The sequence below is a fragment of the Rutilus rutilus genome, assembly GCF_951802725.1.
Source record: "Rutilus rutilus genome assembly, chromosome: 16".
In the NCBI taxonomy this organism is placed as follows: Eukaryota; Metazoa; Chordata; class Actinopteri; order Cypriniformes; family Leuciscidae; genus Rutilus; species Rutilus rutilus.
Genome location: NC_140224.1, coordinates 30,384,092 through 30,399,440, shown reverse-complemented (window position 1 = coordinate 30,399,440; position 15,349 = coordinate 30,384,092). Strand labels below are relative to the sequence as shown.

The 15,349-nt window shown below is 38.6% G+C and overlaps 1 protein-coding gene across 1 annotated transcript in view; it reads left to right on the top strand.

Moving 5' to 3' along the window:
• LOC311305974 (heparan sulfate glucosamine 3-O-sulfotransferase 3A1) overlaps window positions 1-14,257 on the top strand; it is a 31,967-nt gene extending 17,710 nt beyond the window's left edge. Inside the window, exon 2 of the mRNA XM_084434042.1 lies at window positions 13,490-14,257. Coding sequence (XP_084290168.1) covers window positions 13,490-14,111 — 622 coding nt within the window. The 3' untranslated portion in view covers window positions 14,112-14,257. The remainder of the gene's footprint in view (window positions 1-13,489) is intronic.
• The last annotated feature ends 1,092 nt before the right edge of the window (window positions 14,258-15,349 follow it).

The window sequence follows — 15,349 nt, the reverse complement described above, 5'->3', positions numbered from 1 at the left end:
TTTCCTGAAGGAAAGGCAGCAAAAAAATAGGCGTTTTAGGTAGAAAGTTTAATGTAAGCTTAGGTTTAAACTTTGGTTTTAAATAAAGAAAAGAAAGATCTTAATTCAGTATGCAAATACATGCAAGAAAGAAGGCCCTATCTTGCACCCAGCGCAATTGACTTTGTACACCGACGCATGTATCATTCCTATTTTGCACCCGCGCACAGCGGACTTTTCCCTCCACAGACGCACGCCGGTAAACTAGGGAATGAACTTACGCTCCCGGGGGGCGGTGCAGCGAAAAGAGGATGCGTGTTTCGGCGCAAACGTTCCCTGATGCTATTTTGCAGGTTTAGAAAACGATTCCGCGTTGCGCATGTTATTCATATGCTATTTTAAGGGCGCATGCTTGGCCATAATCAATGTAGCGTGTGCACAACGCGCATACACTTTGATTCTCTCATCTACACAGAAGCAGCAGTTTTCATTTTTGCAAATCATACATTATTACAAGGAACAATATTAACACACGAGGGAAATCATTGTTGTGTCCATGAAGATGTGAAAAAATAGGCATAAATCTAGCTTACACATTTACCCAAATTATTATACGCCTGTTTAACCGAAGCTAATTTGGGTGGGTTTCTCCCATACAATGTCACTTCTCTGTCTTTTACGGCTCTGATGAGAACGTCGGTCTCCTCGGCTGTGAACTGCTCCTGGCGTGCGCCTGGCAAATCCGCCGTTATAATAGTAAACCGCCATGGAACAAGCACGCCTGCTCTTAAAGGGAATGTGAGATGTCGCTCTGATTGGTTTATTTCACGTTATGCCCAAACCACACCTATGAATAATGAAGCTACTTCAGACCAACCCATTTTAGATTTGCGTCGGGCGCAAGAGTCATTTATCCCGCTGGTATAATAGCAACAGCGCCCAAGACCCGCCCACAAAGTTACTTGCATTTCGCGCTTGATACTTGCGTTTCAGATCGTTAAAATAGGGCCCTTAATTGTGATTCAGTATGCAAATGCGCAGGTTCAACATTATGACAGATGGTTACTATGTACTTGAGAACTAATGACGTTGTGAACCAATGAATGTCATTGACATTGTTTGGATTTTTTTGCATACTAAATGTTGTATACGAAAATAAAATAGTTATGTATGCATTTAAATAAATAGTTAATTAAAAACTATGAATAAAAAAAAAAAAAATGAAAATAAAAAATAACAGATTTAAAATTTAAAACAAACCCCTAACCAGAATGTTTAAGCAATATTAATCTATGTGCTGCCTTGCAAGCACTGTAATGAGTTTATATGAAGCATGGGATAAAATGGCATTTTTAAACATGCTAATCTGAGCTGTGAAGTCTGTATGATGGCAGGCTGTAGCAGCACAGGGAAGAGCTGTGAGTGAACTGGCAACATGACAGGCAGAGCAGGATGGGAGTCTTTTGTGTTAGCAGAGCTCAAAGTATAAGAGTATTATGGAAAGAGAGAGAGAGAGAGAGAGAGAGAGAGAGAGAGAGAGAGAGAGAGAGAGAGAGAGAACTGATGAGGAACAGAGACTGAGTGAAGAACAGACTCAAGTATAATCACATGGAAAGAGCTCAGGAAGAAGGGAGAGAGAGAGAGAGAGAGAGAGAGAGAGAGAGAGAGAGAGAGAGAGAGAGAGAGAACTGATGAGGAACAGAGACTGAGTGAAGAACAGACTCAAGTATAATCACATGGAAAGAGCTCAGGAGGAAGAGAGAGAGAGAGAGAGAGAGTGACAGCAAAGTGCAAGTAAGGCTGATGAAAGAGCAGAAATTAAACAAGGAAGAAATAAAGATTATAGCTTACAGTAAGAGAAGAAAAGTTTAAGACAACCAGTGAGGGACTTAGGGAGAGAGCAGACTCTGTATAATCAGCTTTGCTCCTCACTCTTCCATAAAGTGCTTGATGGTTCATCCCTAAGACTTATTTTTTTTATCATCTTCCCTTTTCCCTACTTTCATCCATTCCCAAACCGCACTAGTCGGCCTCTGCCTCCTTCTAGCTCATATTATTGGTCTAAATAGGTCAATAAAAGCGGTGCAGACACCAAAACGTCTGTATTATAATATAAAAAGGAATTAAACCTCTGGCTTTTGTAGAAATACCATTACCAGGTTGACCCTGCATAGCTTTTTTCTGTATGCTTTTTGTGTACAAAGTGGGATAGATGTACAATATCATATAATAGCTCAGGCCGACATCCCAATCTGCATACTATATCTAACATAGTATGCAAGCTTATAGATTAGTACATTTCAAATCACAGTATGTTGAAAATAGTATCAAAAGGCGCTGGGTTGGCATACTTTTTCTGTTTTTTTTTTTATTTTATTTTTTTAGTTTTGACAAACTACTATCATTATTGTTCATTCTTTTGGTTAGGCGCCAAACTATCCGAGATAGTATTCATAAAACAGGAGGAGAAAAATAACCAAATGACATCCCCTGGGATTCTTAAATGCACATCCAATGCTTTTCCATCAATGGACGCTTTACTAAGTTATTGGAGAGGAGTATTCATATTTATAAATTACCATTTGAACATGAAAGATATGTCCAGACTGTATTTCTACTACAAACATGCATACTTGTAGAATGTATTCAAAAAGTAGGATCTTTATCAAATGTAAGCACATGCACAGCAATAAATTAAAAACGACCCAAAACACCATAGCAACATATTGGCAAGTTTTGTTGAGGCAAAGACCACGAGTTTTCGGTTAATATGGCCCACAACACAAATGCAAGGAGGTTGGTTTGTTTGCATCTATTTTATATGACATTATACTATAATTATATCCCAATAATAATGCACTGGTGCACTAGTTTACTATTATTATGTCTATATCATACTAAATCACATTTCAAACAAGTCACAATTATAAAACACTTTATAATCAGTAGTACGGCTATAATTATTACAGTACCGTTCATATGTTTGGTGCCGGAAATGTTTCTTGAGCACCAAATCAGCATATTAGAATGATTTCTGAAGACTGGAGTAATGATGCTGAAAATTCAGCTTTGCCATCACAGGAATAAAATGTAATTTATAATATTACTGTTTATTTTTGATCATGCAGATTGAAAAAAGAATCTTACTGTCCCCAAACTTTTGACCAACCATTGTCCACAGACAGGGTTTGGTGCCTTTAGAGCAGAACAATGGCTGCCTTTATTCAGCTGCTGTTCTACATCATCTTATATTGTGGGAGGACCAGGTGCCGGGAATTGAGTTGGGATTTCCCTTCTTTACAGCATTGGTGGTGTGTGAGTGTGCACCCATGTGCTGGCCCTATTTGCATTCACACAAGCATACCCCACACTATCAGTTATTAAGTCATATACTTACATTAACTTGTATTACTTCAGTTTTACTGAAGCAGCAAACACAGAGTGATCCGGGAGTGAACTCAGAAGCAAACGGTGACATCAGTCTCTATTTCAACAGATTAAAAAATCCAGATGATGAACGAGCCTCTTGGACTTATTTCACAGCCATAGGGCATTGGTTTCAGAACTGCTGGTCCATATTAGACAAGCAATGAGAGCACAGTGTCTAATTTATAGCTCTGTTACCAGAGCAACACACAAAAGAGGAGAGTTTGAGCACAGAGCAGCTTGTTCATGTCATCTTCACCCAGTTTGATTTATAGTGGCTCTGATGATTTTCTCTCCTTGGGAGAATGCTGAACCATCTCTTCTGGTCCTAATCTCAGGACGTGGACTAGACAAAATAATCTTTTTTGCAAGTTTCGTTCATGATGTTTGCGATACAAATGAGGCTCTCTGAGACCAACTTTCTACATGACTACTTTTTTTTAATTGTCGACTACAGATTAAAGGAATAGTTCAACCAAAAATAACAGTTCTGTCATAATTTACTCACCCTAATGTCACACATATGAGTTACTTTCTTTCTTCTGAAGAATATAACAGGAGAAATTTAACAGTTTTTCCATGCAATTACAATGGGGTCCAAAGCTTTCAAGCTTCAAAAAGGACTCAAAAGCACCATAAAACGATCATATACACTTTTTAAAAAGTAGTCTATATGACTCATGCTAAATATACTACGTCTTTAGAAGCCATACAATTCTCGTGAGGGATAGGCCAAAACTGGAAGGAAAAAAAGTAACAATGTGAAATTCACGACCAAACTATTCTTTTGAGTCATATCGTTCCAATGGAGCAGTTGATTCTGTCACAAATACAGCCTGAATTATCTATTCATGAATGACTAAATGACTGATCCAGTTTTCGAGTTCAACTCGCTGACTCAATGTTCTGTTCACAGTGGTTAATAGGCTCACTGGAAGTGAATATTATCAGTGAATAATGGCATAAATTTAGGTCTGTACGTCACAGAAAGCTATTGTATGGCTTCAAAATATTCAAATATATTTAAATATTTATTATTTAAATTATTCACTGGTTGTTTATAACAGCAGATGTGTCGGTGCAAGCTCTTTCCACAAAGTGTCTGCTTCAGGGTACCTCTTTTATATCCAAAACTGTCAAGAATTTGTCCACATTCTCAGAATTTACACCCGAATGGAGTAATGTTTTTCAACAGTACTGCAGGCTCATCTAATCAGAATTTAGAGTTGGAAGAACCTGATTCTTTACTCTGCATACTGCATCTGCAGACAGAGGGGTCAAAACCCACTGGCAATGATATTAGAGCCCTCATAGAGAACACAGAAGGGGTAAAATACCAAGCAAAACATCACAGTGGTGCCTAGAGCACAACTTGAACTGGCAGTCAGTGCAGGTCTCTCACCCACAGCGTCACAACTAACAAGAAGAACTCTGACATGTGGAGCGATTCCTCTGAGCCTCTGTTATAATAGAGAGCATATGCAGACGTACTAGAGGTCTGAAAGTCATTTAGAAGAAGCAAGTACCTGCAGATTTCACTGTAGGAGTGCCAGACTAATGATACTGCGAGCATCACCGCAGCATGGCCGCCATATGTGTTGGGTTTGATCACCTCAGCTGTAGAAAACACAGAAGAACATAATGTGGTCACAGCATGTGTGTTTCTGGTTCAGCATGCCAAGCATAAAAAAAGTGTGTATTTGTGAATATATTTGTGCTAATTAAGTCAAAGTTTATTTTCATGCATCCAAAAACGAACTAAAAACTAAAAGTGGCCAAAATACAGGTTTCAATAAAGGTTTACAATTTGAAATCAAACATGAAAATGCCACGAGATAACTTACCCGAACCTGAGAAATTTACAGATGCTATCTGAATTATATAATTTAACAGTTTGAAAGCACAAAAATACTAATAGTAAAATAAAATTAGAATAAATGATAAAACCCTGAAAATAAAAAATAAAAAAGAGCTGACAATCGAAAACTGAAATAATAAATTAAACTGAGCTGCACATACAAAACAATCACTCAGTCGAAGCGGTGAACGTAAGTTATGCCTTCTGTATCGAGCCCAAATGTACAGTCTGTATAGATTTTTCCAACTGCTGACATATTACAGCAAATCTAGTAAGATTCTGCTTAAATGTGCTAGTATCATCAAAAGGTGCCTGGAACTAGCAGTTCTAGCAAAAATACACAAAGAGATATTTTCACTGTTCTCTAAATTTAATTATATAGCTATAGTACATCTCTCTGTATACCTGGACCTTATCAATAAAGTTAAGGAGTTTTAATCCAAGGTATTACTTTAAAATACTGTAAAATCAAACAGTCTGGAATGTGGATGAAGTGATTGTTGTTTTGCAGAGGTCAAGTTTTTTTTGTTATTTTTTTCCTTATGTGGTTCTTACTGGGGGATTTTTAATAGGTCTGGTGTAACAGATGTCTAATCGTCCCCAGCTTCCTCTTGAGGGATCGTATCCACGCCTGGCAGAAAGACTGAACCTGGCAGAAAATCATTGCCTCTTAACGGAGGGCTTAAATGGAAGAGGATATACTAAAGAATAGGCCGTTTAAAGTTAACTAATCTCTGCACAGCTCAGCAATCGAACACACAGACATTTTTATTTTTTTTCCATTCGGTGCTGACTCTTAATAAACATACGGTGTCCTGCACCCTAGTGAAACGATTAAGTTAAACACTTTCACTTGACCAGTCATTTGACATCAATTTTCAGTACCTCAAATGCAGATTTACTGAAAAAGTTGTTACAATCAGACTTCTACATGGACAAGTTGGAAGAACCAGCACCACTTGGGTATTAAGCTGATCTTCAGGGAATACAAAACCTCGAAAAATGAGGCTTGGCATTAAGTTTAGGCATCTTATCAGTCTTTTAAGTTCTTGATATCCTCTTGAATTTGCTGAAAGAGAAGATTGAAAGTGTGTAAGACACTAACACCTTTAAGAATAATTTGGTCTGTAACTCCTATGACTGTGACTTTGCAACTCAGAAACAAGTGGGTCAGAAAAACATTAAAAAGTAATGCAGATGCTATGTTAAAGTGTAGTTTCAAACGTACACCAAAGCCTTTGGCTTGAGCCTACCACACAAACACACACACACATATGCACATACCCGGACACACTTGGAAACACATATGCAAAGATTTATTTTGCATCTCAATTATCAAAGTGACCAGGGGTGTAGAATCCATTATAATACTCCAATATATCTTAGGCAGTCCGATCCCATGATAACGTAATAACCATGATAACACAATGGTAATTTCTTTGATCATTCAAGTCAAGGTCAAGTCAAGTCAGGGGCCGGTTTCACAAAGCTATTTTAGACCGGTCTATAGTGTTAGACAAGTCTAAAATTTGCTCATAGACTAGTCTAATGCAAGTTAGACTGTTTCACAAAAATATGACTTAATTTAGACCAAAAAAATTAGACACCTTACCCCCAGGCTAACTTAGGTCTAAGACTCTGTTACCTTGGCAACCAGCAGTAACAATCAGTTACATTACAAACAGCCAAAAGAAAAGGGAAAATGGCTCATAATTTAAACATTTCTTCTTGTTACTACATTCTCCGCTAAATTTCCCAAGTAAAATGTCCTTGTAACTGTTATACTCCTCCAACAAACACATATTTTCCGCTGGGGTAAACTGCACCGAGCGGTTGAATGCGCTTACTCAATCCGCCATGTTTTTTGTTTTGAAAAATGTCTTAATTTACCCAGAATGCATTGCAGTGTAGTCCTACTTAAGATAGTCAGAGTCTTAAGTGCTTTGTGCAACAGTCTGATTTAGATGTCTATCTTAAGTCTGACTATTTACTATATCTAAGTAGTCAAAATAGTCAAAGTCTATCTTTGTGAAACCGGCCCCAGGTTAGGCTTAGGGTTATTGTGGCATACAGTATTCCAAGCAGTAAACTGTGCTGTACTTCACATTTTGGAAAATTAAGGATATTCTATGCATACAGTACAGGGTCAGGGTATGCATACTACACTATAGTATGTTATTCTGAACATAACTACACACACACACAGACACTTTGACAATCCTCCAGTTGCACACACTCACACTAATGCATGAAATGCCTCTCTAGTAACCCGTGCTGTTTGGTCTGTTTCTGCGACGGCAGCGGGGTGGGGGATCAGGACTATAAATCCACAAATGTCTTCAGCCACACTCGGCTCATTTCAAGCATTCACTTTTCAATCCACAGCCCAGTTTAGCTGCCAAGAGGATCAGAGGAGCGGTCAGAGTTTTCCCTCAAAGCAAATGCAACATTAAAGTTTCCCATCTCGTAACGGAAGGCCGTAAGGAGGAGAAGAGGTTTTTCATGTCTGTGTGTGAGTGTGTGTGTGTGTGTGTGTGTGTGGGTGGGTGTGGATTTTAACCGGTGGAACGTAAAAGCATGTTCATCCTCTGATGGCACAGAGTGTGGTTTCTCTCTTTCTTTCATTCCAGCCCATCATTTTCTACAGTTAGAGAGGGTGAATTATTCAAAAGAAGGTTGCCACACAGATACTGCTTATTTTTCCTCTCTTACACAATAAACTTGGGACTCACTCAAGGCACAGAGAGAGACGTAGACAGAGAGAGCGACAGAGAAAGCCACACTGTGCTTAAAATGCTGCTGATATATTTATAAGAACAGACTGTAAAGCTAACTCTATAAAATTTTTACGAAATTGTGCAAAGGTAGTTGGTGTAGAAAGGGGGGGAGAAAGAAAGAAAGAAAACACCTGCAACACACCAAACCAACACTTTACCACACTTCCTGTGGACAGATTTATTTGTACAAACTAAGGTTTAATAAACAGCATTCAATATAGAATTTTTGTAGGCATATAAAGAATTCCGGCTACCCCATTATTCCTATTACAGTGAAAGTAGAGCGAAAAAAATGTTTCTTTCAGTGTGCACTTGGACTGGCCCATTCTGGTCTTTTGAATAAAGTACAGCGTGTGTTTGTGTGTGTGTGTGTGTGGTCTGGAAACTTTGCTCAAATGCCTAAATTAGATTTTATTGGATTGTGACAGGAGTTTAAATCACTGACTGAATTAAGGTACCAGTAAAAATCTTTGTGTGTGTACACATTCTTGAATATGTCATGAAATGAGCCATTTGTTTCAAATTTCATCTCCCATATTTAGTCTCCTTGAGAAATATGTCCCTACAGTTTTATCCAGTTTATTCGCTTTATGAAACGAAATATAGTAAACCTTTCTGCAGATTTCCCTGCAGCTATAAATCCAAGAGCTTGAATTCCAGAGGTTTTTTTTGCTAATTTTGCACTTTCCTAAACTCAGATTGAATTACCTTACCTTTGGATGGTCATGTTCGGTCACTCTAATGTGATCTATCTATTATAATTAACAAAATAAAAATACCTTTTTATTTATATTATATATTTAAAATCAAATTATTTAATTAATATGAAAATTATTTTATTATTTATTTATTATTTTGTGGTAAAGCAAATCATTAGTTCTGGCAGATCACGTCAGTCAAGCTCGCATCAGCTGATCCACATCTACCTATAGGAATACGACGCCTATCACAGCCTGTTCAACTATGTGATTTAGCAGTCATTGCAATATAGACAAATATTTAACTGCGGAATGCTCTGATTGACCAATCAGAACCAAGTATTCCAGAGATCTGTGTAATGGTAGTGATGCAATGACTTTCGCCACTCTAATACAATCTGTATTGCTTAAGCAAAATGCACAACCTCTCACACACAGATCTCACTCTTTGCCTTAAGTGCAAGACATTTGAAAAGTGAAGTGAAAAAAAAACTACAATAGATGACAAATCTACACTTCTCTGCCACTAAACTGTGTGGATGGCAAATAACAAAATCTCACAGACATGTCAGACAATAACAGCTTGCAAAGCTTTTGCCTTTCACAACAGCCAGAGCCTTCTTGATGGTTGAGTGATCTCGGAGTGGAAACATATCATTTCCAGCACTCACCTGCTCTGCTGTCCGTCAGAAGTGATTCGCCCTCTCGCATATACTCGCAAACTTCGGGCCGCTTCAGGACAGGTGAACCATCGCAGCTACATAAAGTACCGGCTGACAGGGTCACAAAGTCAGACAGTTGTAGTTAATTTGTGTTATTCCAAAACACATAGACTCACACACGCTAAGACTGTGACGGTCGTTGTAAATCACAGACACACTCCATTGACCTCCACTAGAGTTCAGCGGTGAGAAAAAGAGAAAGAATGAGAGAAAGAGACTGTCTGGCCAGAGGCTAGAAATATTGAGCCAATTATCTGACAATTATCTGCCCTGGTTGCCAGCGTGGAGTTGTGGATGATATTTATGGGTGCTTTACCTCTCTATGGGGAGACATGAATCTACAGCGGTGTGGCCTCTGTACCCTCGTGCCTTTTGTGATTACCGCCCGTTTGACTCGCTGTGCCCCCGTCTGTCCCTGTGGGCCACAGTTGCACTACAGCAGGAAGACGTAAATCTGGCCTGATATGGAGAGAGATGCTTGGCAGCAGTTCATTTGCATTAAACACAAATGGAGCAGAATGCTTTAAGAAAAGGTTGAATGAATTTGTGCAATATGCTATAGTGTCTTTTCAAGCCATTTTGTTCAAAAAAATGTCATGCAGCTTGTAATATTATGAATATGTTTTTTTAATTAGTTTGATTTTGGACATGAATTTAACATCAAGATCCAATATATATGTAACTTGCTTTGTTTAAAGGGATAGTACACTCAAAAATGAAAAGTGTGTGATCATTTACTCACCCTCACGTTGTCCAAACTGGTGTAAGTTTCATTTTGTTTCATTTTTTCACAACTTAAGCTTTCAGGCTTCAAAAATGACACAAAAAGCTAAATTTATGTAAACTACAATGAATCTTCCCCTCCAATAAGTGGGTAATTCAACCAGATTATTGAGTCTGTTATGATTATTTAAAAATATGTGACTCAAACATGAAAAAGATTAATCAAATATCACTACTTCTCTTAGATTGTATGTTGTAATAGTTGTAAGGTCCTTTTTGCATCGTTTTTAATTGTCATCCAGGCTGAAACAACCTGTGGATGAGTAAATTATGACAATTTATATTGTTGGGTGAAACTGTCCCTTTAAAGCTCATTGTCTGCATATGAGACAAAGCATTTGGCTGATATTCTTCAGTTGGATCGCTACGTGTCGGACCCTGCAATGAACCGGATGTGTTTAATGGCTGAAGCTTTCTGCCTGTATTAAATGGCTGAATGTGTGTTCAGGGAGTCATATTCGTACAGCGTGAAGAAGACATCAAACACTGCTCTGAAAGGACTGTAAATCATTTGTGCTCGGAGGCAACGCTACTTCAAGTGTTACATCATTTGCGCCGCCAATAAACATCTGTTAGAGAAAGCCTCACTTTCCCTTGCCAGGGAATGGAGAAAAATATTCTTTCTCTAGCACCCTCCCTTTTATACTGCCCCTCAGAGAACGGTAAAGCTGTGAAAGCTGTCCATCTTTTCTCTTTCGCTATGTCTTCCCTGCTCTCCCTCCCCTCTCTCTCTCAATTATATCATTTGATACAAGAGTTTGTTTAACTTTTAAACTCTCTACGGGCTCTAATGTCTGAGAAAAGGCCTTGTGCTGTGACAGAAAGAAGATTTATCCTGACTGCTGGTCTATTTCAAACAATCGCATCCCAAAAGATGATTCCCGTCTTGTACTCATTTCTTCATATTTTTAAGGGTTAGTGCACCCTAAAAGGAATATTTTGTCATGAATTATTAATGGTGTTTCCAAACCTCTATGATTTCCATTCATCCTTGAAACAGATAAGGAGAAAGACAGCAATCAGGTGTTTTTGAAAGAATGAAACTCAAGCATATGGGCACTGAAATTAAAAATGAAATTAATCATATTTATAAAATATATAATTTGTATTTAATTATATACGCTGACAATTCAGCTTTGCCATCACAGGAACAAATTACATGTTTAAATATATTAAAATAGAAAACTGTTATTTTAAATTGTAATAAATATTCTGTGTTTATATTTTGAAGTAAGTTAATGCAGCCGTGGTGAGCATAAGACCAAAAAAATCACAGACCCCAAACTTTGAACTGTAGTAAATAACAAAAAATGACATCTGTATAGAGTTTCCTACCCACTATTTTAAATTAATTGTGGTACCTGGACTTACTTTCAGCACAACTACTTTGCCTTGACAACAAGAAGAATGCAACTTATTAAATATAAATGCTATGTTTGGACCAAGCTCATGTCTATTTCATAATATAGGCAATGTTGTACATTTTGCAACGGACAAAGTTTGTCCCTGATGCCCCTACAACCTGCAGGATATGACCTGCAAGTCAGGCCCACCTGGCCATTAGGAATCTACCCATCAATAATTAGTCACAAATTCACATGTGGAGCTCATATGGCTTACTTAAATTGTGTTGAATTCTTTACAACACCACATGAATTATATATATATAACACATTTGTCTTTTTGGCTTCATAATGTTCTGTAACTTTGCAGCATATTTAGAAACATTTAGTAGTAAATTTAGGTCAGTAAACCTGTCAAACAGAATTTGTACATGCATGCTATAATTAATGCACATTTTAAGAAACTATAAAAGAATAATAAATAACTAAAAGTAAATGAAAAAACAAGGGATTTTGTATTTGTGTAGCTGGTGGTTAAAACCCCTAGCTGATGACCACTGAAAGTTGAAACCTCAGTACCTCAAACCTTCATTGAACTATCGTTATCCTCATGAGCAAAACACTTTATTCTTGGTTATTTTGGGGGGACCTGTTATAAGCATACTGAAAGTCAGTTAAAACATCGGCTTAAATGGAAAAACAAGTTATTAATATGCATGCAAAAAGTTTTGCTGTGTGTTACATCACCACTTTAATTTGTGCTCCAGTAACAACTTCCGTCTGTGGGAGTGCTGCAAGCCCGACTCAATCAGAAACCTACGGTGTTCACTTGAGCGAAGTGGCCCAGCTGCACAGCACATAAACACTCGCTGCTACATGCTGGATAGTCGCTGGGCTCTTGTTTTTACCAGGAGGCATGAATTTGTGGTGGCATGTGACAAGAAATACAATTGCCAATGAAAAATAAGGACCTTTTTCAGAGCGACCTAAAGGGCTATCTAAAGCTACTGACCCCGGCCCACTAATGCCATTACAGCCCATAAACTGACTTCGGGGTTGAGGGAGGCCATTTTGTCAGGGCCTAAACCCCCTAGTGGAGGGAGATAAATAATTGAGGGCTGCATTCTGCACTCGGGCTGAATTTGAAGCAAACGGGCCTTATGAGGCTCTAAATGGTGGAGTGCAGTGCTGTAAATCATTAATCCACTGCTTTTATCCTCTTTGGTTCAGGTCAGTGTCTTGAAGGCACTAGAGAGCAGTGGGCTTAGAGAGAGTGAGAGCGGCATGGACAAACAGATTAGACTCTTTTCTTCCTCTTCAAGATCTGAAAGGGCTAGAATGCAAAGCACAAGAGAAAAATCACATGCCCCTGCTTGGCTTGTAATGGAAACAAAACAAATGGTTATTTTTCTTAAGAGAGGACTATCTTAAAAGCCAGCATGAGCAGAAACTTTTTTTTTTTGGTCAGATACACTGTCTTGCAGTTTGAGCGAATAATTTGTCTTGTCAGTAAATGTGCTACAAAGGGAAAGAAACCAATACGATAGAAGACGGGGTCTAGGGTCATGTGATGTTCAGGTCACTGCCTGATGGTCTAATGGAGTCTCAATTAGCACTAAGAGCCTCTGAGAAAAGCAGACATTCTCTCAGAAATGAACAGAGGTCAACTTTGAGAACTCTGAGTGTTAGATGCTGTTTTAGAGAGAGAGAACAAAGCTTTAGATACAGTTTACCAATTGATCTACTGACAAAAATATTGTAAAATGATGAAAAATATACATCATGAGTCATGACAATATACAAATATATATACACACCGTTATCTTTTGACCAGTAGTGTACATATTAGCTGTTAGCATAACTGTTGCTATAATTTCATCAACTGATCTCTGTTTTTTTACAGAGACCTGATGCCTAAGACCCTGGAGGGCCAGATCACCATGGAGAAAACACCAAGCTACTTTGTGACCCGCGAGGCTCCGGCCCGGATCTACGCCCTGTCCCGCGACACCAAACTGATCGTGGTGGTCCGGGACCCCGTCACACGAGCCATCTCTGACTACACGCAGACACTGTCCAAGAAGCCTGACATTCCTACTTTTGAGAGCCTGACGTTCAAAAACAGGACTACAGGGTTGATCGACACCTCGTGGAGCGCCATTCAGATCGGCATCTACGCCAAACACCTGGACAACTGGCTGCAGTTCTTCCCCATGAGCCAGATCCTGTTCGTGAGCGGAGAACGGCTGATCAGCGACCCGGCCGGAGAGCTGGGCCGCGTGCAGGACTTCTTGGGGCTCAAGAGGATCATCACAGACAAACACTTCTACTTCAACCAGACCAAGGGCTTCCCTTGTCTCAAAAAGGCCGAGGGCAGCAGCAAGCCCCATTGCCTGGGTAAAACCAAAGGGCGGACCCACCCAAACATTGACCCTGAGGTCGTGCAGAGACTTCGAGACTTCTACAGGCCTTTCAACATGAAGTTCTACCAGATGACTGGCAGGAAATTTGGATGGGATGACTAACAGTAGACCGTGAGATAGACCCTGAATGTTGGAAAAAGGAAGAAACAACCTTACTGTGACCTCACCAGCAACATAACTATGATAATTTCTTCTCTCTGAAAAAAAGAAAAGAAAAAAAAGCCCAATCTGGCTGTGGAGAAATTAGAGCAAAAGTGTAAAGAGAAGTCCACATCCAACTCAAGTTAGGTACAGAACTTTGAACAAATGTCAAAAACAAGAGTAAATGTGCTATTCAGATTCCAGATTCAAATGTGACCTCTTCCATCCTCATCAGGCAAAAAGATACAGACAAAAAGAGAGTTTTAAACATTGCCTTTGTTGATAAATAGTGTGGGCATTTATTTCTTTAAATTTTACCATTGGGTTTTTGCTATATTTGTCATTTCAACGGCCACATACTGTACCGTAAGAGAACCTAAGAGAGACAGCTGAAAGCTGAAGAGATCCCTCTAGAACTATGCATTTGGACATTGAACTGTGAATTATATGTCTTGAGTTGGAGATCAGATTAGTCCTTCTGCCATATTTAAAGTAGAAAAACAATAGCTGCTTATATAGCTTTGCAATTATTTGGAAGAAAATATCAAAACAATATAAATGTGTATTTTTTTTAACTGTATTTATTTAAAAAAAACATATGTACACATAAACAGTTTACATATTTTTAATCTTCACTAAACACCTCCCTTCACTTTTTTGCATGTGCAGGGGTGATTTATTTTGCATTTTGAACCATATAACACAATGCCTTTTCTAAAACTTTTAATGTGGTCTACAAATGTGCACATTTAAATGTTTACCATCCAGTTCACTGAGATTGCTTTTTTTATATTTACTGAAATATATTTGAGTTATGAAACATTGTTATTTAAAAAAATAATCCTTGTGTCAATGGATCAAAAGACAACAATAGGGCTGCCAATGAAGTAAACATGCAGAATGCAATGGCATTTCCCCATGGTTAGTTTTTTGGTACAAATTGTGATTTGACTGGATGGCAAGCTTTTAAGAGTCCATTTTAAAGCTATGTGAATGATGTGAGTGTGTGAGAGAGAAAGACACTGTTAAAAAGCAGCAGTGCCTTTAAGACACTTAATAGTGTTTCAATGCCTCATACAGTATGATCCATCGCGGTCATATTTGACCTTGTCTGATTTCTTCTCACCGACCAGAGTGAGGCCAGGTGGGCTTTAGGCATCAGCTGTTAAGGCCCTGGAGCTCAGCGGCCCTTTTCCAAC